Source organism: Artemia franciscana, chromosome 5, assembly GCF_032884065.1.
Source record: "Artemia franciscana chromosome 5, ASM3288406v1, whole genome shotgun sequence".
Classification (NCBI taxonomy): domain Eukaryota; kingdom Metazoa; phylum Arthropoda; class Branchiopoda; order Anostraca; family Artemiidae; genus Artemia; species Artemia franciscana.
In genome coordinates this window covers 37683776-37711429 of record NC_088867.1, presented here as the reverse complement: position 1 = coordinate 37711429, position 27654 = coordinate 37683776, and the positions used below count along the sequence as shown (strand labels likewise).

The following is a 27654-nucleotide window of genomic DNA, read 5'->3' as shown; positions in this document are numbered from 1 at the left end:
TCCGTATATAATAGGGGCTTTTCCTCCTCAACGCCCCGCTCTTTACGCTAAAGTTTCTTACTGTTTTAAAAGGTAGAGTTAAAAGAAAGAGTCAAACTTTAGTGTAAAGGGCGGGGCGTTGAGGAGGAATAGCCCCTTTTATATACGGAGTAATTTCTGCTTTTTTAAGTTTTAATGTTGCTCCTTACTTTAATTTAAAAAAGCTTGTTTTTTTTACTTAATTACAGTAAAGCCTTTCTCAATTTAATTTATCTTTGTTGTGTCTTCACTGCAATGTGTTGTGTCTTCATTGTAGAGACACGTCTCGGCTGCTCAATTCTAAGCGTAAGCTGCTCACGTCCATTTCATCAACAACAAAGTTTTCATTTATTGTCGTTCCTGTGATAAATTAAATAAAAAACGTTTTTTAACTGAAAGTAAGGAGTGACATTAAAACGTAAAACGAAGAGAAATTACTTCGTATATGAAAGGGGCCGCTTCCTCATCAATGCCCCGCTCTTCACGCTAAAGTTTGACTCTTTCTCTCTACTCTACTTTTTAAAACAGTGAAAAACTTTAGTATAAAGAGCGGGGCGTTGATGAGGAAGCAGCCCCTTTCATATACGAAGTAATTTCTATTCGTTTTAAGTTTTAATGTCGCTCCTTACTTTCAGTTAAAAAAACTTGTTTTTTTAATTAAATTTCTGAACATTTTTGAATCAATGCATGTTTTGATTTTGGCTCTCTGCAGGGGAATAATTAAAACGAAATTTGCATTTTTTTTTTTTTTGGCTAAATGGCTTTCTCATAGTTTTGATCGAATGATTTTGAGAAAAAAATGAACTGGGGAGGAAGCCTAGTTGACCTCCGATTTTTTGGTTTACTTAAAAAGACAACTAGAACTTTTAATTTTTTACGAATGTTTTTATTAGTAAAAGATATACGTAACTTATAAATTAGCTTACGTACCGAACTTTTGTATTCTCATGTTTTTATTACATATATGAGGGGGTTCACCCCCTGTTCAGTACCTCGCTCTTTTCACTAAAGCTTAAATTTTGTCCCAATTCATTAAGAATAACCCCTGAATCACAAAATCCGTAGAATAGATAGTTGAAATTACTAAAAATACTTTAGCGTAAAGAGCGAGGTATTAGGAGGAGGTGAGAACCTCATATGCGTAATAATATCAGTTCGTTTTAAGTTTTGATGCTGCTCCTTACTTTCTGTTGAAAAAACTTTTTCATATTTATTTTTTCATTGTTTTTTTTAGTAATGCTAGAAAATCCTGAGCTTCGTTCATGGAAATTTTCTTCCCCCATGACAAATTCCTCTATGGAAAGTTCCTCCAACATATCCCCTCTTCTAAACCCCTTCCCCAAACAAAAAATCCCCCCTGAAAACGTCTATACACTTCCAAACAACCATTACTATATGTAAGCACTGGTCAAAGTTTGTAACTTGTAGCCCCTACCACGGGGACTGTGGGGGAGTATGTCGTCCCCAAAGACATAGTTATAAGGCTTTTTGACTACGTTGAACAAAATGGCTATCTCAGAATTTTGATCTGTTGACTTTGGGAAAATAATTAGCGTGGGAGGGGGCCTAGGTGCCCTCCAATTTTTTTGGTCACTTAATAAGGGCACTAGAACTTTTCATTTCCGTTAGATTATGCCCTCTCACAACATTCTAGGACCACTGGGTCGATTACGATCGCCCCTGAGATAATAATAAAAAAAACAAATAAACACGCATCCGTGATCTGCCTTCTGGCAATAATAAAAAATTCCACATTTTTATAGAAAGAAGCTTGAAACTTCTACAGTAGGGTTGTCTGATACGCTGAATCTGATGGTGTGATTTTAAGATTCTATGACGTTTAGGGGGTGTTTCCCCCTATTTTCTAAAATAAGGCAAATTTTCTCAGGCTCGTAACTTTTGATGGGTAAAACTAAACTTGATGAAACTTGTATATATGTAGAATCAGCATTAAAATGCGATTCTTTTGATGTAGCTATTGGTATCAAAATTCCATTTTTTAGAGTTTTGGTTACTATTGAGCCGGGTCGCTCCTTACTACAGTTCGTTACCACGAACTGTTTGATATTTGGCAAATCAGGGATTTATTTCTATAACTAGTTGAACAAACAGATAACCTAACTTTGCTTGGCTAGTGGACAGAACGAAAGTAGGAATGCGGTGTTTTTAATAGTCCAGTAGAAGAAATTTAACATTTGTTGATAATGTGTAAAGCATGCAGCTAAGAGTAGATATTAAAACATAAATTTAATTGGTCTTAAAATAGATACTTCTGCTGAATTACTTATTGACGGCGTCACTAATTGATTCCCTATGATTTTTGGTGGGGTTTAATCAAGGAGCTTTTTATACCTCAGTCTCTGTCATTTTTGGGCAAATTTGCAATTTTTCCCTCAAAACTTGCATTATACATAAATCGAATAACACAATTTTGAATCTGTTCCTTGATAGCATTACATTATATTTCGCTGTGAATTATCTGCGTTTTGTCGTTGCAAGTTTGACGCAGAACTCGCGTAGCTCATTATGAAAGGTCAACAAAAATAAACTTTTACGTTAAAATCTTCATTGAACAAAAAAAAAAGAATAGGAAAACTATAAGCCTGCCCTTAGGTTAGGAAAAGTATATTTAACTCCTCCCTTTATTTTTTTTCTTCAATTTAGAAAAAGAGGAATATCGATCCGAAAATCCAGGACCTTGATGAAAAAAAAGCCAAGAGTCAATATGTTGACGTCAAATTCAGTACAAGAAAAATCTACAACCAAGGCCTCAGGCCCTCATCCACAAGCTGTCAAGTGAGAACTCTGAGATAACGAATACTTTTTAATTGAATAAAAAACTGTGTTGAACCGTCCAATTCCGGAGACAGTACTACTTCAGACTGGCCCATTCACTTCAGAAATTAATCTTCATTTCCTCTTGATTCCCTGGAACACTTTTGCTCTTGCCGTCACTAATGATGCCGGTGGTTGACGCCACTCCTCCCATTGCAACAAACCTTTTTCTATTTAGGGCAATAGATTATGTTGACATACCTACCGGTACAGAAAAGAAAAAGCAGGTGGGGCATCTTAGGAATCAATAAGAAATTTTCTCTGAAATGGGAGAGGTGATGGCAACTGCTACCTGGAGCATTTTGTTCTTGGAGTTTTAAAAGTAAAATTCAATCTTTCCTACTTGTGGTCAGTGTTTAATGATGTCTTGTTTACCCAGGGTAATGCCTCCCTCCATATAAAGTTTAGTTCGAAAGATTTACCTTTAATAGCGTATAAATGAAGACCTTTTGCGTAATGATTGATTTTGCAACCCAAGAGCCTCCTAAAATACATTCCAATTGTAAATTCAGTGCATATCCAATAACTCTTTCAATAACCTGGATAGACAGAGTGACATTTAATTTAAGTAAGTACCACCCTTAGCCTTCACCAGATTTTCATTTTAAGACCTTTGGCTTTTCTGGACCCGACAAGAGTCGACCGTTTTCCCTTTCCCAATGAAAAACCCTTTGTGTGAATATTGGGCAAATTAATTTCCAGAAGCCATTAGGGTCTTGTATAGCTATTGGACTCTTTGACATTTCTGAACAAAATGAATATTTAAAAATCTACCTTGATGTCTGTGAGGAGGACAGGTTTGTGAAAATGGCATGGGGAGGGGACTGGTTGCCTTTAATCAGGTTAAACAGGTTGTCATTTAAGTTTGATTTTTTAAAGTTTTTTGTCTCCCCTTCTCCCTCGAACTGAAATCGTGAACAAGATCGCTCGATCAAACTCATCACAAGGCTTTTTGGCTCTATTACAAAATTGAAAATTGATTAAAATTAACAAAATTTAAAATAACAAAATTTAGACCGTACATTCCGTACCATGAATAAGGGACATCATGTATGGAAGAAAGGATGACGCCCAGATATAGAAATATTTGACGTGAAATCGATGACAAAATATCAGTCTCAGTCAGTAAAAATAATAAAATTAACTTGTTTTAGTAGCAATACCACCCAAATTAGTCGATAAAAGTGACTGGTCAGTTGGTGAAACTGTTACTCTGTCACGGACAACATACTAATTGGTTTTTGATGTGAAAAATGATAGAACTTGTTAAAATTATTTAGAAAGGATTAAAACTGAGCTTTTCCCACTAAACCCTAAACCCTAAACATTGTCCCCTTCCCTAAACATTGAAAATATCATTTTAGGTCATTTTCATTGAAAAGAGCCTTTTCCGATATTTTTGTTTAAAAATCGCCTTAACAACGGAAATACCCCTAGTTTTTTTTAATCCATATTTTGTCCTTCCCGCTAACGCTTCCGTGAATTGACGCCCCTGAGAAAAGATCAAACATAATAAAAAATCCATATATAGATGGATAAGAAAAATTAATTTATAAGCATAGTTAGCGTAATAATGCTACTTAAGTAAAGAGCGATGTGGGCACAATGTTTTTTAGTACTTTCAAATAAGCTTCTTATTTTTCTAACTAAACGTCTTAGGAGTCTTATGAGTTTTTCGTCTTAGGAGTCTTTCTTAAAGAATCGGGACGAAATTCAAACTTTAGCATAAAGAGCGAGGGAAAGGCAGCCCCCTTTATATCCTTAGCAATTTCTGTTTGTTTTAAGTTTTAATGTTGTTCTTTACTTACAGTTTAAAAAAAACTTTTTCTATTTAATTTTTGACCTTTTTTAAATAATGCCAGGAAATCCGGCTGCACCTACATGAAAAAATACTCTCCCACGGAATCATCCCCAAGACAATTCAATCCCAGTAAAAATTTACCCCTGACAATCACCTTTAACATCTCCACACGTGAAACTGAGACAGAAGAGAGTAAGCTAGATATAAAAATAATTTTGTATGGAAATCACGGCAAATTTCCCCACTGCTAAATTTCTCCTGAAAAGTTCACCCCCTGGAAACTTCCTTTTTCATAGAAAACCCCCAGAATGAAATTTGGCCCCCTTATCCGCAAATGTATATATACTTCTCATTAACAAATACTATGCGTAAACGATGGCCATATTTTATAACTTAAGGACGTTTCCCCTGGTGCGTGAGGGGCAAGTTATATTCAAAGGGCTAGTTTTAGGGCCTTTCAACTATGATGAATGAGCCCTCTACCATTTCCGAATGACTCAACTTTCCGAATGAACCCTCCACCATTATTCTATGACCACTGGGTTGATACGATGACCCCTGGGGAAAAAAAAAAAAAAAAATAAACAAGCATCCGTGATGCTTCTTCTGGCAAAAATAGAAAATTTAACAATTTTATAGGAGGTTGAAACCTCTACAATCAACTTTTGTGGTATGTTTAATCTGAAGATGCTATTTTTGTTAAATTCTTTGACTTTTAAGGGGCATTTTCCCCCTTTCTTAAAAATAAGACAATTCTTCTCGGACTCACAGCCTTTGACGGCTAACACTAAACTTAAATGAAACTTATATGTTTGGAATCAGCATAATAGACCGATTCTTTGATATATCTATTGGTATTAAAATTCTATTGGTATATCTATTGGTATTAAAGCCAAACAGTTCGTTACTGTTTATTTGTCTTAATAGTATTTAAAACAAATAAATTAAACGCTTCCCATTTAAAGCTGGGTTTATTTTCGACAGTTTTTGGAATTTAGTGTAATCAAAAACTACATTCTCATTCTTTTGTCTCGAAAAATTTACTAAAATGTCTTTACACATTTAATCTTCTATATATATAAAAATAAGTTGTAAGTTTGTTTGATTGTCCATGTTTTGTGTTTGTCCGCATATGTGTGTTTGTTTGTCCGCATATGACGTCATTATAAGTATATAAGGCTTTGCATATGACATCAAAGGCTTTGTATATGACGTCAAAGGCTTTGTATTTGACGTCATTATAAGTATATAAGAAAGCGATTTAAAGAAGGCACTTACAATGACAGAAGAAACATCCGAGGAAGCTGCTCAAAGAGTTCAAAGAGAAATTTTAGTATAAATCCTACAATGGCAGAAGAAACAGCCGAGGAAGCTGCTCAAAGAGTTAATGCCAAAAGGCCTGCGGCTCAAAGAGAAAATGCCAAAAGAAAGCGTGCCTAGGAATCACAAGAACAACATGAAAACAGGCTTGCGACTCAAAGAGATAATGCCAAAAGAAAGCGCGCCGAGGAATCACAAGAGCAAAGTCAAAATTATCGCCTGGCATTCAGGTATATCCGAGTCGATGATTACAGCTTGAGTAGATATGTTCAAATCGGGACTATGTCTAAAATTTGTCTCTATTGCAAGGCCTTGAAATTTAATGGTGAAACAATGGGAATGTGTTGCGCCTCAGGAAAAGTTAAACTTCCTCAAGTGGCTGCACCACCAGAGCCATTGAAGACTTTATGACGTTACAGACCGGGATCCTGGGCACAAGGAATATAAAAGACGAGCGGAACACTCAAAGAGAAATTACAGACCGGGACACAAATGACGACCGGGACAAAGGGAATGTAAATGACGACCTGGACACAAATGACGACCGGGAAACAGGGAATATAAATGACGACCGTGACACAGGGACACAACCACAACGGGGATGCCGGAAGGGCACAGAGGGGATATATAAACGACGACGGGGACACAGGGAATATTCGATTAGCAATCACAATCAACAAAGCTCAAGGGCAATCATTAGAAAAATGCGGTATAGATCTGAATACGGATTGTTTTCCCATGGACAACAATATGTTGTCCATATTGTTGTGTCCCGGTCGTCATTGACAGGTGGGACACAACTACAATGGCAAGTTACGACTTGCGCGCACCACGAACTAGGTGTTGGTGTGGTGCGAAGCGCCAAACCAACAGCTAGTACTGAATATTTTCTTAGAACAGGCTAATAATGTAGGGAGATGGAACTGAGGAAAATTAAAATGATAAAAAGTTACAAACATCAGAACTCTAATCAGAATCTCTAGAAATTATCCGTATAAGGTCAATTGATACAGATCGGTTTATCTATCTATATATATAAAAATAAGTTGTCTGTGTGTGGATCTGTGGATGGATCAGGTGACGTCACCTGAAAAAACTGGTCTATATATATAAAAATAAGTTGTCTGTGTGTGGATCTGTGGATGGATCAGGTGACGTCACCTGAAAAAACTGGATCAGGTGACGTCAAAACTGAAAAAACTAAAAAAAGGCAAAAACTACAAAAAAAACTAAAAACTAATAAAAAAAATAAAAAAGCAAAAAAACTAAAAAACCTAAAAAAAGGCAAAAACTACAAAAAAAACTAAAAACTAATAAAAAAGCTAAAAAACTAAAAAAACTAAAAAAAGGCAAAAACTACAAAAAAAACTAAAAACTAATAAAAAAAATAAAAAAGCTAAATAACTAAAAAAACTAAAAAAACTAAAAAAAGGTATAAAACTAAAAAAACTAAAAACTAAAAAAAACTAAAAAAAAGGAAAAAACTGAAAAATAAGCTAAAATAAAGGTAAAAACCAATAAAAAACTAAAAAAAAAAACTGAAAAAACTAAAAAAAGGCAAAAACTACAAAAAAAACTAAAAACTAATAAAAAAGTAAATAAGCTAAAAAACTAAAAAAACTAAAAAAAGGTAATAAACTAAAAAAAATAAAAAATAAAAAAAAAACTAAAAAAAAGGAAAAAACTGAAAAATAAGCTAAAATAAAGGTAAAAACCAATAAAAAACTAAAAAGAAAAAAAGGAAAAAACTAAAAAAAATTTTCATCTAAAAAACTAAAAAAAACTAAAAAAGGTAAAAACTAAAAGAACTAAAAAAGAAAAAAATAAATGACGACACTCAAAGAGAAAGCGACCAGGACAAAAAGGAATGTTCGATTAGCAATCAACAAAGCACCGGGACACAGGGAGTATAAATGAAAAAAGCTAAAAAACTAAAAAAACTAAAAAAGGCAAAAACTACAAAAAAAAACTAAAAACTAATAAAAAAAAATAAAAAAGCTAAAAAACTAAACTAAAAAAACTAAAAAAAGGTAAAAAACTAAAAAAACTAAAAACTAAAAAGAACTAAAAAAAGAGGAAAAAACTGAAAAATAAGCTAAAATAAAGGTAAAAACCAATAAAAAACTAAAAAAAAAACTGAAAAAACTAAAAAAAGGCAAAAACTACAAAAAAAACTAAAAACTAATAAAAAAAAGTAAAAAAGCTAAAAAACTAAAAAAACTAAAAAAACTAAAAAAAGGTAAAAAACTAAAAAAAATAAAAAAAAAATAAAAAAAGGAAAAAACTGAAAAATAAGCTAAAATAAAGGTAAAAACCAATAAAAAACTAAAAAGAAAAAAAGGAAAAAACTAAAAAAAATTTTCATCTAAAAAACTAAAAAAAACTAAAAAAGGTAAAAACTAAAAGAACTAAAAAAGAAAAAAATAAATGACGACACTCAAAGAGAAAGCGACCAGGACAAAAGGAATGTTCGATTAGCAATCAACAAAGCACCGGGACACAGGGAGTATAAATGACGACCAGAACATAAGTAAAAAAAAAACTAACAAAACTAAAAAGAAGGTAAAAACTACAAAAAAAACTAAAAAGAAAAAAAAACTAAAAACTAATAAAAAAACTAAAAAATCTAAAAATCTAAATAAACTAAAAAAGAAAAAAAAAGGAAAAAAATAAAGGAGAAAAACAAAACTAAAAAACGAATGTATATACAGACCGGGACACCGGGATACAAATGACGACCGGGACACAGGGAATATAAATGACGACCGGGACACAGGGACACAACTACAACGGGGACACCGGGGGAAACAGGGGGATATAAATGACGACCGGGACACCGGGACAGGGAATGGTCGATTAGCAATCACCATCAACAAAGCTCAAGGGCAATCATTAGAATCATGAGGAATAGATCTGAATACAGATTGTTTTCCCATGGACCATTATATTTTGCATGTTCAAGAGTCGGTAAACCTGACAATCTATTTATATGCAAAGACAATGGGACAGCAAAGAATGTTGTATATTCGCAAGTTTTACGTAGTTAAAACCATATATATATATATATATATATATATATATATATATATATATATATATATATATATATATATATATATATATATATATATATATATATATATATATATATATATATATATATATATATATATATATATATATATATATATATATATATATATATCTGTGTGTTTATTCTCAATCGGGCATACTGATGTTTCTGGCCAAAAAACGAGCTGAATAGGTCACAACTTTAAGGGAGGATTTGAATTTATATATATATATATATCTATCTATATTCAAAGGTGGGACACAGGGACACAACTACAATGGCGCGTAACTATTATGGCGCGTAACGACTTACGCGCGCGGGGGGGCTTGGGGGGGGGGCGAAGCGCCCCCACCTACTAGGTGTTGGGGTGGCGCGAAGCGCCACCCCAACAGCTAGTATCTATATATATAAATAAGTTGTCTGTGTGTCTGTGTGTCGGGTGACGTCATGTCATGAGGTCGTCATGGTGACGTCATGTCATCAGGTCGTCATGTCGTCATTATGACGATGACGTCATTAAAGGTATTTAAGACATTCGTTCACGGCAAAATGTTTAATTGTAAAATGACTGAAGAAACTACAATGTCAACTGCCGATGAAGCTGCTCAAAGAGTCTATGTAAAAAAACTTGCTGCTGATAGAGAAAGTAAGAAAAGAAAGCGTGCCGAGGAATCACAAGAGTAACGCGAAACCAGACTTGCTGCTAAAAGAGAAAGTGAAAAAAGAAGGCGTGCCGAGGAATCACAAGAACAGCAATCTAAGCGTTTTTATCACAGATCAGAAAATATAACTCATGTTTCCAAATGACCTCGTTTGGTGCCCAAATCGAAAATCCAGATCAATTTATGCCTACTTTCAAAGTAAAAGGGCAAATTCATCATAGAGCAGGGTCCCTTCTACCATTCTCAGGCGAGAATCATAAATTTTTACAATTGTACTTCATCAGTGATAGAAATTCTGAATTAAATGCACGTTGCGAAATTTCTCCCAACGTTGAAAGGACAATCGTTTCCTAATTGCAACATCTTTTCCATGAAAATAATAATTTAGTGCGTCTGTTCAAAACAGCCATCGATTTGATGCCTACTGATACGCAAAAAATTGTTATTTCCGCTGACAAAGCACCTCCTGGCCAACATGTGCATAGATACAATGCTCCAACTATCGACGAAGTGGCAATCGTTATGGTCGGTGAACAGTTTTTACCTCGAGATATTATTCTTCATAAGCGGAACGCTCAGTTGGTAAGAATTGCTGAAACTCATCGATGCTACGATGCCCTACAATATCCTATCATTTTTTGGGATGGAGCCGACGGCTATCACTTTAATATTAAGTTGATGAATCCAGCCACTAACAAAGAAATGAATAAGAAATGCAGTGTAATGCATTATTATTCCTATAGACTAATGATTCGGCAGGATGAAGACAATTATATTTTAAAATGCCGTCAATTGTTTCACCAATACATCGTTGATATGTATGCAAAAATTGAATCAGAACGTTTGCTATATATCCTTCTGAATCAGACCAAGCTCCGCTCTGAACAATACATTCATTTGCGAGATGCGGTTGTAAATGACGGTAATACCACAAACGTTGGAAGATTAACGATTTTACCTTCGTCATATGCTGGCAGTCCCCGTCATATGCATGAATATGCTCAAGATGCTATTGCGTATGTTCGTCTCTATGGTCGTCCAGATTTATTTATTACATTTACATGTAATCAATCTTGGGACGAGATACAGCAGCTTTTACTTCAAGGACAATCGGTGGTTCATAGACATGACATTACGGCCCGTGTCTTCCGTCAAAAGTTGAAATCACTGATAAACTACATAGTAAAACTTGAAGTGTTTCGCTCCTTACTTTCATTTAAAAAACTTGTTTTTTTATTTAATTTGATAATTAAACTTTATTTCGAAAAGAAAAAAACATTAAACGAGGGTCAGTGCGATGCTGGATGTACTCAGTAGAATGGCAAAAACGAGGTTTGCCACACGCACATATACTAATCTGGTTACACTATAAAATTACTTCTAACGAAATTGATGATGTGATTTCCGCTGAAATACATGATGGAAATATCGATAAGGGGTTATATGATATTGTTGTAAAAAATATGATACATGGACCTTGCGGTGCACTGAACGAAATTCACCATGCATGGCCATAGGAAGGTGCACAAAGCAATATCCTCGACTTTTAGTATCCAACAAAATTACTGGCAATGATGGTTACCCACAATGTAGAATAAGATCTACTGAAGATGGCGGTAAAACAGCAATAATAAAGAAGCGTAACGGTACCACCATCGAAGTAGATAACCAGTGGGTTGTTCCATATTCCCCATTAATATCAAAAACATTTAATGCACACATAAACGTTGAATACTGTAACTCCGTAAAGGCAATCAAATACATATGTAAATACGTCAACAAAGGCAGTAACATGGCAGGTTTTGGCTTGCAGTCCGAAATCGAAGATATCGACGAAATTGTACAATATCAGGCTGGAAGATACATAAGCAGTAATGAAGCTGTTTGGCGAATTCTTTCATTTCCGATACATGAATGTAGTCAAGCTTATGTTCACTTAGCGGTCCATTTACAGAATGTTCAACGTGTTTATTTTTCAGAATCCAACGTGCAACAAAGAGCCATGAATCCACCGGATACAAAGTTAACTGCTTTCTTTTCGCTATGCAAAAATGATTCTTTTGCAAAAAAGCTGCTGTATACTGAAGTGCCTTCGTATTACACGTGGAATACTAAAAATAAAGTATTTTGAACGTCAAAAACAGGGTAAGTCAGTCGACGGCCAACCTACCATCTTCAAAGATACCACGATAGGAAGACTCTACACCGTTTACCCCAATCAACATGAATGCTTCTTTCTACGCCTGCTTTTGGTGAATATACCCGGTCCGACGTCCTTTGAGTATTTGAGAACTGTAAACGGTACTATACATGACACTTACCGTAGTGTATGCCAAGCTCTGAATTTATTGGAGAATGACCAAAACTGGGATAACTGCATCAATGACGCGTGCAAAACGTCAATTCCAAGTCAAATTCGTGCATTGTTTGGCATCATACTAACAACTTGCTCTCCATCAGCTCCTACAGAGTTATGGGAAAAATATAAATCAAAAATGTCTGAAGATATACTCCATCGAAAACGGTTAGAGACGTCAGATATGACTTTTGATTTTACATCAGAAATTTATAACTACACTTTAGTTATTATAGAAGATTTGTGCGTATGTATGGCAAAAAAACCTCTTCAGGATTTGGGAATGCCTTCACCTAATCGTACCGCTGCTGTTTCGACATGTGTAGAATTGGATCGTGAACAAAGTTACAGTACGAGTGATCTATCAAAAAATTCGATCAAAAAATTATATAGCGTTGGTAATTGCGTCGTCCGGAATAGCCGCAACGTTTCTGCCTGGTGGAAGAACTGCTCATTCCGCTTTGAAATTGCCTCTGAATTTGCATTCTACAGAAACTCCCACGTGCAATATTTCCAAATCATCTGGGATGGGTAAAGTATTGCAGCAATGCAAACTTATTATTTGGGACGAGTACACAATGGCACACAAAAAATCGCTTGAGGCTCTGGATCAATGTTTGAAAGATTTGCGAGGGAATTCGAAACCCTTTGGCAGCACATTAATATTGCTTGCGGGAGATTTCAGGCAAACGTTACCTATAATACCTAGATCAACCCCTGCAGACGAAATGAATGCTTGCCTGAAAAATTCTAATTTATGGGCACACGTAAAAATATTAAAATTAACTACAAATATGCGTGTCCGATTGCAAAACTATGACTCTGGTCAAACATTTTCAGATCAATTGCTGGCAATTGGAAACGGAAAGCTCCCAGTAGACTCAATTTCAGGATGTATACAACTACCTGCTGAATTCTGTAATTTAGTGACGTCCAAAAATGAATTGATTGGAAAAGTATTTCCGAATATTCTAAACAATTATAAAAATAATAAATGGCTAAGTGAAAGAGCGATTCTTGCACCCAAAAATATAGACGTCCACGAAATCAACAATATCGTTTTGACCAAGATTCGAGACCAGGCAGTCCTTTACAAGTCAGTCGACACAGTTTTGGAACTAAATGAGGCGGTTAATTATCCATCTGAATTTTTAAATTCCGTGGATCTTTCAGGGTTTCCACCACACGTGCTACAACTAAAAACAGGCGTACCAATAATACTGTTAAGAAATATCAACCCACCAAAGCTTTGCAATGGCACGCGACTTGCCGTAAAAAACAATGGAAAACGTAATAGAGGCCATAATCTTGACAGGGCCTTTATTCCTCCCATTCCCATGATTCCAACGGATCTTCATTTTCAATTTAAAAGATTGCAATTCCCAATTCGATTAGCATTTGCAATCATCAGGTCGTCATGTCGTCATTATGACGATGACGTCATTAAAGGTATTTAAGACATTCGTTCACGGAAAAATGTTTAATTGTAAAATGACTGAAGAACCTACAATGTCAACAGCCGAGGAAGCTGCTCAAAGAGTCTATGCCAAAAAACTTGCTGCAGATAGAGAAAATAAGAAAAGAAAGCATGCCGAGGAATCACAAGAGCAACGCGAAACCGGACTCGCTGCTAAAAGAGAAAGTGAAAAAAGAAGGCTAAAAGTATTTAGGAAAATCGTTCAAAGACAAATTTTTAATTGTAAGAAGATCGTGGACGGAAAAATATTTAATTGTAAAATGACTGAAGAACCTACAATGGCAACAGCCGAGGAAGCTGCTCAAAGAGTCTATGCCAAAAACTTTGCGACTGATAGAGAAAGTAAGAAAAGAAAGCGTGCCGAGGAATCACAAGAACAGCAAGAAAACAGGCTTGCGGCTAAAGAACTCAACACCGCGCAGTTAGATGAAAATCCACCTGGACAGCGAGAGTCAAAACATATCAAAACTGAAAATGATAGCGATGATGATTGGTTTTGGAATTTTGACTTGGATAAGGTCATCAATGCCTACCAGATTTTAGTTAAAAAAACAAAGGTTCGGCGATATGTATTTCATAGTGACGCTGAAAAATAAAGAAGAAAAAGAAAACTGAAATAAGAAAAAAGGTAAAAAACTAAAAAAAAACTAAAAAGAAAAAACACTCAAAGAGAAATTACAGACCGGGACACAAATGACGACCGGGACAGAGGGAATATAAATGACGACCGGGACACTCAAAGAGAAATTACAGACTGGGATACCGGGACACAAATGACGACCGGGACACAGGGAATATAAATGACGACCAGGACACAGGTATTTAAGAATATCGTTCAAAGACAAATTTTTAATTGTAAGAAGATCGTTGAAAGAGAAATTTCTAATTGTAAAATGACTGAAGAACCTACGATGGCAACACCCGAGGAAGCTGCTCAAAACGAATGAATTCAAGCCGAAGTAGCTGAGTTGGTTAAGCGTTATGTTTCAGGTTCTAGGTCCGAGAGGCTCCAGGTTTGAACCTTGGCTTTAGCATTAATACAAAAGAAGAAAAAAACTAAAAAAGGTAAAAACTACAAAAAAAACTAAAAAGAAAACACAAAAAAACTAAAAAAGTTAAAAAACTAAAAAAAAACAAAAAAAGGTAAAAACTAAAAAAACTAAAAAGAAAAAAAAACTAAAAACTGAAAAAGAAAAAAAACTAAAAAAAGGAAAAAAACTGAAAAATAAAGGAGAAAAAGAAAACTAAAAGCCGAGACACAGGGAATATAAATGACGACTGGGACACTCAAAAAGAAATTACAGACTGGGGCACTGGGACACAAATAACGACCGGGAGATATAAATGACGACCGGGACACTCAAAGATAAATTACAGACCGGGACACCGGGACACAAATGACGACCGGGACACAGAGAATATAAATGACGAACGGGACGCTCAAAGAGAAATTACAGACTTGGACACTGTTACACAAATGACGACCAGGAAACTGGGAATATAAATGACGACCGGAACACAGGGAATGTTCGATTAGCAATCACCATCAACAAAGCTCAATGGCAATCATTAGAATAATGAGGTATAGATCTGAATACGGATTGTTTTTCTCATGGTCAATTTTATGTTGCATGTTCAAGAGTCGGTAAACCTGACAATCTATTTATAGGTACAGACAATGGGACATCGAAGAATGTTGTATATTCGCAAGTTTTACGTAGTTAAAAACATATATCTATAACGAAAAGAGAAATCTTTTCTCTTTTATCTATTTTCACAGGTGGGACACAGAGACACAACTACAATGGCACGTAACTAATATGGTGCGTAACGACTTTCGCGCGCGGGGGGCTCGGGGGGGGGGGGGCGCCGAGCGCCCCCACCAACTAGGTGTTGGGGTGGCGCGAAGGTGTTGTCTGTGTGCCTGTGTGTCGAGTGACGTCATGCTTGTGTGTCGACTGACGTCATGTTTGTCGACTGAAGAAATTGCAGACCGGTACATCGGGACACAAATGACGACCGGGACACCGGGACATAGGGAATATAAATGACGACCGGGACACTCAAAGAGAAAGCGACCGGGACACAAGGAATGTTCGATTAGCAATCACCATCAACAAAGCACCGGGACACAAATGACGAAAAGGACAAAGGTAATATAAATGACGACCAGGACACTCAAAGAGAAATTACAGATCGCGACACCGGAACACAAATGACGACTGGGACAAAATGACGACCGGGACAACGGGACACAGGGAATATAAATGACGACCACGACACTCAAAGAGAAATTACAGACTGGGACTCCGGGACACAAATGACGACCAGGACACAGGGAAACAACAACAACGGGGACGCTGGGGGGCACAGGGGGATATATAAATGACGACGGGGACACAGGGAATGTTCGATTAGCAATCACCATCAACAAAGCTCAAGGGCAATCATTAGAATAATGAGGTATAGATCTGAATACAGATTGTTTTTCCCATGGACAATTATATTTTGCATGTTCAAGAGTTGGTAAACCTGACAATCTATTTATATGCACAGACAATGGGACAGCCAAGAATGTTGTATATTCGCAAGTTTTACGTAGTTAAAAATATATATCTATATATATATATATATATATATATATATATATATATATATATATATATCATGAAAAGAGAAATCACCAATGCTACAGCACAAACACAAACACAAAAAAAAAAAAAAAAAAAAAAAAAAAAAAAAAAAAAAAAAAAAAAAAAAAAAAACAGAAGGAGAAAAGGAAGACTGTTTTCCTAAATTAGTGATTAATATAGACCAGCACTTGAATGAGGCCTTAACCCTACTCATCCATACAATCACATAGGTCAAACAGCATAGCCACACACAATCAACCATAAAGAATAATCCATGGACAGGCAGTCATGTCGTCAATAAGTATAAGTCGTCATTTACCGAACAACATAGGGAATATAAATGACGACCGGGACACTCAAAGAGAAAGCGACCGGGACACAAGGAATGTTCGATTAGCAATCACCATCAACAAAGCACCGGGGCACAAATGACGACCGGGACACAGGGAGTATAAATGACGACCAGGACATAAATAAAAAAAAAAATAAAAAAAAGGTAAAAACTACAAAAAAACTAAAAAGAAAAAAAAACTAAAAACTAATAAAGAAACTAAAAAAGCTAAAAAACTAAAAAAAAACTAAAAAAGAAAAAAAAGGAAAAAAAGGAAAAATAAAGGAGAAAAACAAAACTAAAAAAATAAAAATAAAAAAAAAACTAAAAAGAAAAAAGAAAAGAAACTAAAAAAACTAAAAAAAAGTAAAAACCAAAAAAAAAACTAAGAATAAAAAAAGGGAAAAATACAAAATTTTTTTCATCATATACCATTCCAAAAACGAATGTATATACAGACCGGGACACCGGGATACAAATGACGACCGGGACACAGGTAATATAAATGACGACCGGGACACAGGGACACAACTACAACGGGGACGACGGGGGGGCACAGGGGGATATATAAATGACGACGAGGACACCGGGAATGTTCGATTAGCAATCACCATCAACAAAGCTCAAGGGCAATCATTAGAATCATGAGGTATAACTAAAAAAACTAAAAAAAAAGGGTAAAAAACTAAAAACTAAAAAAAAGACCAATTCAAAAACGAATGTATATGCAGACCGGGACACCGGGACACAAATGACAACCGGGACACCGGGACACAAGGAAAATAAATGACGCCCGGGACACTCAAAGAGAAATCACAGACTGGGACACTGGGACACAGGGAATATGAATGACGACTAGGACACAGGGACACAACTACAACGGGGACGCCGGGGGCCGTAGGGGGATATATAAATGACGACGGCAACACAGGGAATGGTCGATTAGCAATCACCATCAACAAAGCTCAAGGGTAATCATTAGAATCATGAGGTATAACTAAAAAAACTAAAAAAAAGGTAAAAAACTAAAAACTAAAAAAAGACCAATTCAAAAACGAATGTATATGCAGACCGGGACACCGGGACACAAATGACAACCGGGACACCGGGACACAAGGAAAATAAATGACGCCCGGGACACTCAAAGAGAAATCACAGACTGGGACACCGGGATACAAATGACGACCGGGACACAGGTAATATAAATGACGACCGGGACACAGGGACACAACTACAACGGGGACGCCGGGGGGCACAGGGGGATATATAAATGACGACGGGGACACAGGGAATGTTCGATTAGCAATCACCATCAACAAAGCTCAAGGGCAATCATTAGAATCATGAGGTATAACTAAAAAAACTAAAAAAAGGTAAAAAACTAAAAACTAAAAAAAAGACCAATTCAAAAACGAATGTATATGCAGACCGGGACACCGGGACACAAATGACAACCAGGGACACCGGGACACAAGGAAAATAAATGACGCCCGGGACACTCAAAGAGAAATCACAGACTGGGACACCGGGACACAAATGACGACCGGGACACAGGGAATATGAATGACGACCGGGACACAGGGACACAACTACAAGGGGACGCCGGGGCCGCAGGGGGATATATAAATGACGACGGAAACACAGGGAATGGTCGATTAGCAATCACCATCAACAAAGCTCAAGGGCAATCATTAGAATCATGAGGTATAGATCTGAATACGGATTGTTTTCCCATGGACCATTATATGTTGCATGTTCAAGAGTCGGTAAACCTGACAATCTATTTATATGCACAGACAATGGGACAGCAAAGAATGTTGTATATTCGCAAATTTTACGTAGTTGAAAAGATATATATATATATATATATATATATATATATATATATATATATATATATATATATATATATATATATATATATATATATATATATATATATATATATATATATATATATATATATATATATATATATATATATATATCAACAGAAACTGTGTTCGACCAGTCGTCCTTGACGGATTGGAACAAAAATTAAAACTTTAGTCAAGAATTAAGTCAATAATTTCTGAGACCACCGGAGCTAATAATTCCGAAGATAACTATGCATGGCAAAATAAAATAAATTGTGAAGTAGATTGACGTGGATAGTTCCAGCCATTGAAAAGGAGGAAGATTAAATATGCAAATATTTTACCGCCCGACTCGTCCTCAGTGCACAGAAGTTCATAAGGGTATGAAATACACAGAGAGAAGTTATAAGGGCAAAATAAAAACAAAAATAACCCAAAACTTACTGTTAAGAATCTAAGATTGGAAGAAGGGGTGGAACCCTTTTCTATCTGTTTTAATATCTGTTAATTTAACTGTAGACCTTCGTAGATTTTTACAGTCTTGAGTCTTTTTATTATTTTCAAAAATTTAATTTGAAACAGCTAACAAAGAACAGAAATGCGCAAATCAAAAATGCACAAGTCTTTACCTTTGGGGTGTACACATTCAAGTACAAGCAATCTTCCTGCCCTTCAATATTAGTCGTTGGATACAAAAACTGTAAACATTTTGGAACAGGTTTTGTGGCATCAAGAACATCAGTCCAGGGTTTGGCAGGAACAGGGTCCTGAAAAAAGTAAGTTATTTAGGGAAATGTATGCGAGCCCAATCGTTGGATCTGTTCTTAGTTAAGGTGATTTTTTTGCCCTTTAAAACACAATTTTTGTGCTCTTTAAAGTAAAAAACTGGTTAATTAATTGTGTTTTTGATTGTTGTAGTTTCTTGACAATATTTGTTCTAGGTTGTTTTATTTTGTGTTCATTTAATCTGAATTCATATGCAGTATCATGTCAAGGTAGTTTTGTCCAGGCTTTAGTTCTAAACTAATTGTTCACCGGTTGCGTTTTTTCATTTCTGAAACTTGACAAATCCTTTAGTGATTGTGGAAACTAAAAACCTATTTCTGTGAACTGCCTTTTTAGTATTTTTTCCTATTTCAGTTTGGTGACTACCGTAAAAAAGTATAATATTAAATTATTTTGCTTAAGTGTCCAAAATCAGGCTTTAATCAGGCGTCTTTGGTGTTTAGTAACATAGTGAACGATTAATACCATTACTACTAATAACTCACCGCAGCACCAAGGCGCTTGAGGCCAAAACAGCTACGAACGATCATCCTCCATCCCATTTTATCAAAGCCTCCTTTTTTACACCTTCCCAGGAAGTTTCGATTTCCCCTAAATCTATCCTTGTGACAACCTCCCACCCCAACCATGAACGAAATTCTTTTCGTTTAGCCCTAGATGATTGACCAAAAAGGACAACTTTTGGTAGTTTTTCATCGATAATCCACAGAACGTGCCCTAGCTATCTCAAAGGAGGGATGTTCCCTCCTCAAAACCCTGCTCTTTGCGCTAAAGTGTAACTCTTTCTCGCAGCTCTACTTTTAAAACAATAAAAAAAAACTTTAGCGTAAAGAGCGGGGCGTTGAGGAGGGAACAGCCCCTTTCATATACAGATTTATATATGTTCGTTTTAACTTTTAATATCGCTTCTTACTTTCAGTTGAAAAAACTTGTTTTTTTTATTTAATTATATGTAAACAATAGGCAAAGCTTACAGCTTGAATTCTTCTCCCTGGTGCTGTAGGGGGACAAGTCATTCTCAAGGACATAGCTATTAGATTTTTCAACTATGCTGAAAAAATGGCTATCTCAAAATTTTGATCGGGCGACTTTGGGAAAAAATGAGAATGGGAGGGGGGCTTGCTGCAATCCAATGTTTTTGGTCACCTAACGTTTGCTCTAGAACTTTTGGTTTTCCATCAAATGAGCCCTCTTCAAATGGTTTACGATCACTGGTTCGATACGATAACCCCAGGGTAAACCCCCCCCCCCCCAAAAAAAAAAAACACGCATTTGAGAATACTTTTTCCTGTAAAAAATGCAAAGTTCCATATCCTTGTGTATAGGAAGCCTCTACAGTAAGGTTTTTTTTATGTGCTGAATGGCGTTATTGCGTTATATGGCGTTATTTTCATTAAGATCACTTGGTGTTTTAGGGTTTTTACTTCCTTTTTTAGAAATTGGCCAAATTTTCTCAGGCTCGTAAATTTTGAAGGGTAACATTAAATTTGACAAATTTCATATATTCTGAATACTCATCAAAATTCTATTCTTTTCATCTATTGTTACCAAAACTCTGGTTCTTATCGTTTTGGTAACTATTGAGCCACATAACTCTTTACTTACAGTTTGTTCCCACGAATTGTTGATAACAGCACTCCTATATATCCTAGCATCATTCATTCATTCTGTCAGCCTTCAGAAGAATCAAAATAGACCTTGTCTGTTTTTTCTTGTAGCTGTAAGTAAATCTCATCTGATACACTACTATGTCGGTCCAACAGGGGTATATATACTATGATTGATACCCTGCACTCTTTAGTCATAAAATGAGCAACTAGCATTCGATTATTAATACTTTACCAATCTAGACAAGACTTTACAGCCTCCTCGTTCATCATGAGCCCTTTTCCCTGTCTATATACTACATCCCTCTTACCTCAGTGGCTAAGTTCTATATCACCGAATTTCATGTTTCTTACTCCTGGGATATAAGTTTTTGAAGCTCAGTCCAGTTCAAAGCGTCTGAAGTCGTCAGTTAAAATATTGATTCAGTTATTTATTAACGTTTTAACTTGTAAAGCTGTAATTTTGATATCCTTTAAATAAACTAAATTATCTACCTTAGGAAAAGCAATGGTCCCAGAACCAGTGCAGAACGAGGACTAACACATTTTCTCAAGTCTACATTGAAGCTCATATGCCATTTTAAACACAGACAGTAAGAAGTCCCTGGGAGCTCCAGTTCAATGGAGGCTTTGTGCCATCCTTGGCCTACCTTGGTTGAAGCATGGTTTTTAGCACTTTGTGATGCTCTTCTATCAACACGAGTCGAAATCCTGCACAGACAATCTCAAGCAGGGTTGCCACCGGGCCAAACAAATTTCATAACATCCAAACTATTAAAACCTAACTTTTTGTAATTTTTGATAGGAAACTCTCTTTTCAAAGAAGGATGCCTCTATTTTGCAGTCAAGCGTGGGAGGGGGTGAGTTGCCTGCCGATCAGTTTTGACTGTTAAAAAAGGACACTAGCCCTTTTAGTTTCCAGTCAAATAAGCCTTTTTCGAAATTTCTACGACAACTCCTTCAAAGAAGGAGTGTACAAAGAAAGTACAACTCGATAAAAAGAAGCTAAGACCAAAAAAAAAAAAAAAAAATATATATATATATATATATATATATATATATATATATATATATATATATATATATATATATATATATATATATATATACATTGTGCCAACATCGCTCTTTTCTTTGGATGATATACAATTCTTACCTTTTCCATTTTTTATATGGGTGAACTTAAACTTCTAAGTAGAAGATTTGATGGATCAGATATGTGAACAAGATTTCCAAACTACCTGATAGTTTACAAATAAATCGTTTAAAAAAAAACTAAGATAAAAATTAGACATGTATTGTAAACTGTATGTACACCAATGATTTATTTTGAGTTTAGGTATGTGTTATTTTTCTTACTTAGGATGGAAGTCAAATACGGTAAATCTAAAAACGATATTCTTACCTTAAATCTCAAGTCCTCTACTGGGGGCCTAGCATATGGTATGCCAGTAAATGATAAATATTCCTTGCTGTCTGGAATACTTTTGCACAGAGATCCTCTTACAAGGCCAGCATTTGTGTTCACAATTTCATTACAAGCAGAAATAGTAATAATCGAGAGAAAAATAGCGAAATTGAAATGTAACATATCTTTCCAAGACCAATAGAAGAAAGAGATAAAAAAAAGTGTTCAATATTCTTCCTATATAAATAGATAAAGAAAATGATACAGTAATCAGTTTGTACACACTTTGGTTCAATGAAACTGATCTGCGGTTTGAATTGAATTTGACAAGATTAATTGTTAGCCACGGAAAGCAGATTCTAATTGAGTGAAAGTCAAATATGTATCCTAATATGTCTAATTTGGCTGAAGCTATTAAATGTTTTATTTATGGACAAATATAGCCTATAGTCTAACAAACCAAAAATATGACTAGTATTCTGTAGCAGATAAGTTAACGATTCTTTACCGGTAATTTGCATTGAACCCATTATAGCCATCACAGAGAAGCACTAGTTCCCAAGATATTGCCCAATGACTGCAAAACAGTATTTCATCATAATCATAAATCATATTAAACAAAAGATTAAATGCCCGTCTATTTAAACAAGAGCCAAAAGCTCATACGGCTTTTGGCTGAACAACAACACCTCATATGGCACTTGTGATGAGGCCGCAACTTAAAATTAGACTCGGTACTAGAGTTTTCGGTTTTGCTGTTCGTTGTTCAAGATTAAGGTCGTGTTTGTAGTTGTAGATGGGTCTATTAACTTACATTTTGAGGTAGGGAAGAGAATGTAAATTAACGGAAAATCAAAACATTTTTAGAGAGCTAATGTGATAGTCGTCTGATCCGAATTGAAAATTCGTCTAAGATACAAGATCTTTCTATATATCCAGTTTCATTAAGATCTGATCACCCTTTCGTAAGATAAATGTACCTCAACTATCACGATCTCCTCTTCCTCCATCCCCCTAGATGATCGAATCGGGCAAACGACTATTCTCAAGTCAATTTGTGCAGGTCGCTGACACATCTGCCGATTTTCATCGTCCTATTACGTCAACAAGCACCGAACTCGCCAAAGCACTAGGAATTCCTCCTATTCCCCCAAAGAGGTTGGATCTCATCTGGTTATGTCTATCATGTATCTACAACTTATGCGTATTCTTCCCATGAAGTTTCATCGCGATCTCTCCAATCTAAGCTGTTTTTATAATTACCAGTTTCCAAGATATCCGTTTCCTCCCTCAACCCTCCAAGGTCTCAGGATCCGATCAGAATTAAAAATGAAGCATCTCTGACATGAGATCTTTCTATTTATCAAGTTTCATGGAGATCCAATCACCCATTCGTAAGATAAACATACCTAAATTTTGACGACTTCCCCTCCCTCCATACCCCCCAGATGGTCAAATTGTGAAACAACTGTTATCAAGTCAATTTGTGCAGATACCTGACATGCCAGCCAATTTTTTTCGTCCTAGCACGTCCAGGAGCACTGAACTCGCCAAAGCACTAGAAATCCCCCAAACTCCCCCAAAAAGAGCGGATCCGATTCGAGTTTGTCAATCACGTATCAATGACTTGTGCATATTCCTCCCTTCGAGTCTGATTTGAACCCACTAAGTTTCACCCCGATCTCTCCGCTCAAAGCCTTTTCCAATATTTAAGGTTTCCCCCCAACTGCTCTTAATGTCACCGGATCCAGTCGGGATCTAGAATAAGGGCTCTGAGACACGATGTCCTTCTAGATATCGAATTTTATTAAGATCCGATCACTCGTTCGTAAGTTAAAAATATCTCGTTTTTTCTTATTTTCCAAATCCCCCCAAACTCCCCCATAGAGAGCAGATCCAGTCACTTTATGTCAATCATGTATCAAGGACTTGTGCTTATTCTTCCCACCAAGTTTCATATCGATCTTTCCCCCTTCAACTCCCCCACCAGCTCCAGCTCCAGCTCCAGTCTGGATTTGAATATCAGAGCTCTGACGCACGAGCTCCTTCTAAATATCAAATTTTATTAAGATCTGATCAGTGTTCGCAAGATAAAATATATCATTTTTTTCTAATGTTTCCAAATTAACCCCCAACTTCCTCAAAAAGAGCAGGTCTGGTCCAGCTATGTCAATCACGTAACTAGGACTTGTGCTTATTTTTCCCACTGTCTCCACTCTAAGCGGTTATTTTTTTTGGGGGTGATCGTATCAACCCACTGGCCCTAGAATGTCGTGAGAGGGCAACCTAAGGGAAATTAAAAGTTCTAGTGCCGTTTTTTTTTACTGTTTTAAAAACTAGAGTTAAGAAAATGAGTTAAACTTTAGCGTAAAGAACGGGACGTTGAGGAGGAAAACCCCCTTCCATATAAGGATTAATTTCTGTTCGTTTTAAGTTTTAATGTCGCTCCTTACTTTTATTTAAAAAACTTCTTTTTTTTATTTAATAACGTAAAGAGTGGGACCTTAAGGAGAGGACAACCCCATTTGAATTTTAATTAGATTATATTCTAAGATTAAGCTTTGTTCTGGGGGAGGGGGTGGAGAGAGGGTATTGCGTGGGAGGATTTTTCTATGGAGGAATTTTTCATGAGCGAAGAGCTTTTTCAAGAAAAGAGCGCAGGATTTTCTAGCATTATTTAAAAAACAATGAGAAAATAAAATAAATTTTTTTTCAGCTGGAAGTAAGGAGCAGCATTGAAACCTTAAAAGAACAGATATTATTATGTATATAAGGGTGTTCGTCTCTTCCACAATACCTCGCTCTTTACGCTAAAGTATTTTAGTGGTTTCAATCTTTATTCTACTGCCTTTGTGATTCAGGGGTCATTCTTAAAGAATAGGGATAAAATTCAAGCTTTAGTGTATTAAATAATAAAAAAACAAGATTTTTAAATGAAAGTAAGGAGCGACATTAAAACTTAAAACGAACAGAAATTACTCCGTATATGAAAGGGGCTTTTCCTTCTCAATGCCCTGCTCTTTACGCTAAAGTTTGACTCTTTCTCTTAACTTTACATTTTAAAACAGTAAAAAAACTTTAGCGTAAAGAGCGGGGCATTGAGAAGGAAAATCCTCTTTTATATACGGAGTAATTTCTGTTCGTTTTAAGTTTTAATGTCGCTCCTTACTTTCATTTAAAAAACTTGTTTTTTTTATTTAATTTCTGAACGTTTTTGAATCAATGCATGTTTTGATTTTGGCTCTTCGCAGAGTAATAATCAAAAAGAAATTTGTATATTTTTATTTTTTGGCTAAATGGCTTTCTCATAATTTTTATCGAATGATTTTGAGAAAAAAAGAGCGGGGGAGGAAGCCTAGTTACCCTCCAATTTTCGGTTAGTTAAAAAGGCAACTAGAACTTTCAATTTTTTACGAATCTTTTTATAAGTAAAAGATATATGTAACTTATAAATTGAATTACGTAAAGAACTTTTGCATTCTCATGTTTTTATTACATATATGAGGGGGTTCGCCCCTTCGTCAGTGCCTCGCTCTTTACACTAAAGCTTAAATTTTGTCCCAATTCATTAAGAATGGCCCCTGAATCACAAAAGCCGCAGAATAAATAGTTGAAATTACTGAAAATACTTTAGCGTGAAGAGCGAGGTATTAGGAGGAGGTGAGCCCCTCATATGGGTAATAATTTCTGTTCGTTTTAAGTCTTAATGCTGCTGCTTACTTCCAGCTGAAAACGGACTTTTTCATATTTATTATTTCATTGTAATGCTAGTAAATCCTGCGCTCCCTTCAAGGCAATTTTCTTCTCCCATGACAAATTCCTCAATGGAAAGTTCCCCCAGCATATCCCCCTCTTCTCAACCCCTGCCTCCAACCAAAAAATCCTTCTGAAAACGCCTGTGCCCTTCTCAATAACCATTACTATATGTAAGCACTGGTCAAAGTTTTGAACTTGTAACCCCTCCCACGGGGACTGTGGGGGAGTAAGTCGTCCCCAAAGACATAGATATAAGGTTTTTGACTATGCTGACTGAAATGGCTATCTCAGAATTTTGATCCGTTGACTTTGGGAAAATAGTTAGCGTGGGAGGGGGCCTAGGTGCCCTCAAATTTTTTGGTCACTTAAGAAGGGCACTAGAACTTTTCATTTCCGTTAGAATGAGCCCTCTCGCAACATTCTAGGACAACTGGGTCGATACGATCACCTCTAGAAAAAAAAACAACAAAAAAACAAACAAACACGCACCCGTGATCTGCCTTCTGGCGAAAAATATAAAATTCCACATTTTTGTAGATAGGAGCTTGAAACTTCAACAGTAGGGTTCTCGGATACGCTGAATCTGATGGTGTAATTTTCGTTTCCTCCTATTTTCTAAAATAACGCACATTTTCTCAGGCTAGTAACTTTTGATGGGTAAGACTAAACTTGATGAAACTTATATATTTAAAATCAGCATTAAAATGCAATTCTTTTGATATAGCTGTTGGTACCAAAATTCTGTTTTTTAGAGTTTTGGTTACTGTTGAGCCGGGTCGCTCCTTACTACATTTCTTACTGTTTGATAGAGTTTGATACTGTTTGAACTGTTTGATAGAGCGAGGTATTGACGACGGGGCAAAACCCTCATATACGTAATAAAAAAGATACAAATATAGAAGTTCGTTATGTAAGTTAATTCGTAAGTTATGTATATTTATTACTAAGAAAAACGTTCGTAAGAAAAGTTCTAGTTCCCTTTTTAAGTAACCAAAAATTAAAGGGCAACTAAGCCTCTTCCCTCACCCTTTTTTTTCAAAATAGTCCGAACAAAAATATGAGCAAGCCATTTAGCAAAAAAAGCTAATATATAAATTTTGTTTTAATTATTTATATGTGATTTGCCATTATCAAAACATGCACGAATTTAAAAACGTTCGGAAACTAAATAAAAAAAAACTTTTTTTTAACTGCAATTAAGGATCAACATTAAAACCTAAAACGAACAGAAATTATTCCGTATATGAAAGGGGTTGTCCCCTCCTCAACGCTTCGCTCTTTACGCTAAAGTTTTTAATTGTTTAAAAAAGTAGAACTGTAATAAAGACTCAAACTTTAGCGTAAAGAGCGAGGTGTTGAGGATGGAACAACCCCTCAACGCCCCTCCGCAACGCCTCGCTCTTTACGCTAATTTTTTTATTGTTTAAAAAAGTAGATCTGTGACAAAGAGTCAAACTTTAATGTAAGGAGCGAGGTGTTGAGGAGGTGACAACCTCTTTCATATAAAGAATAGTTTCTGTTCGTTTTAAGTTTTAATGTTGCTCCTTACTTGCAGTTAAAAAAATATTTATTTATTTAATATACAGTAGAATCACGGCTCAGTAATATTTAGCTAGTACAGTCTTGGCACGGATAAAAGCTCTACCCACATGCTGGTACGTCCTCATCTATTGAACCATGAACATCATTTCCGGAAATTATATTTTTGAGGATGAAACCCCAACCCTCCCCCACA

General features: G+C 35.8%; 1 protein-coding gene across 1 annotated transcript in view; it reads right to left on the bottom strand.

Annotated features, from left to right (window-relative positions):
- Positions 1-22606, bottom strand: part of LOC136027370 (juvenile hormone esterase-like) — a 64009-nt gene extending 41403 nt beyond the window's left edge. Inside the window, exons 1-2 of the mRNA XM_065704551.1 lie at positions 22161-22606; positions 18992-19129 (exon numbers count right to left, since the gene is read on the bottom strand). Of these exons, the coding sequence (XP_065560623.1) occupies positions 18992-19129; positions 22161-22346 (324 nt within the window). The 5' untranslated portion in view covers positions 22347-22606. The remainder of the gene's footprint in view (positions 1-18991; positions 19130-22160) is intronic.
- Between the last annotated feature and the right edge of the window lie 5048 nt (positions 22607-27654).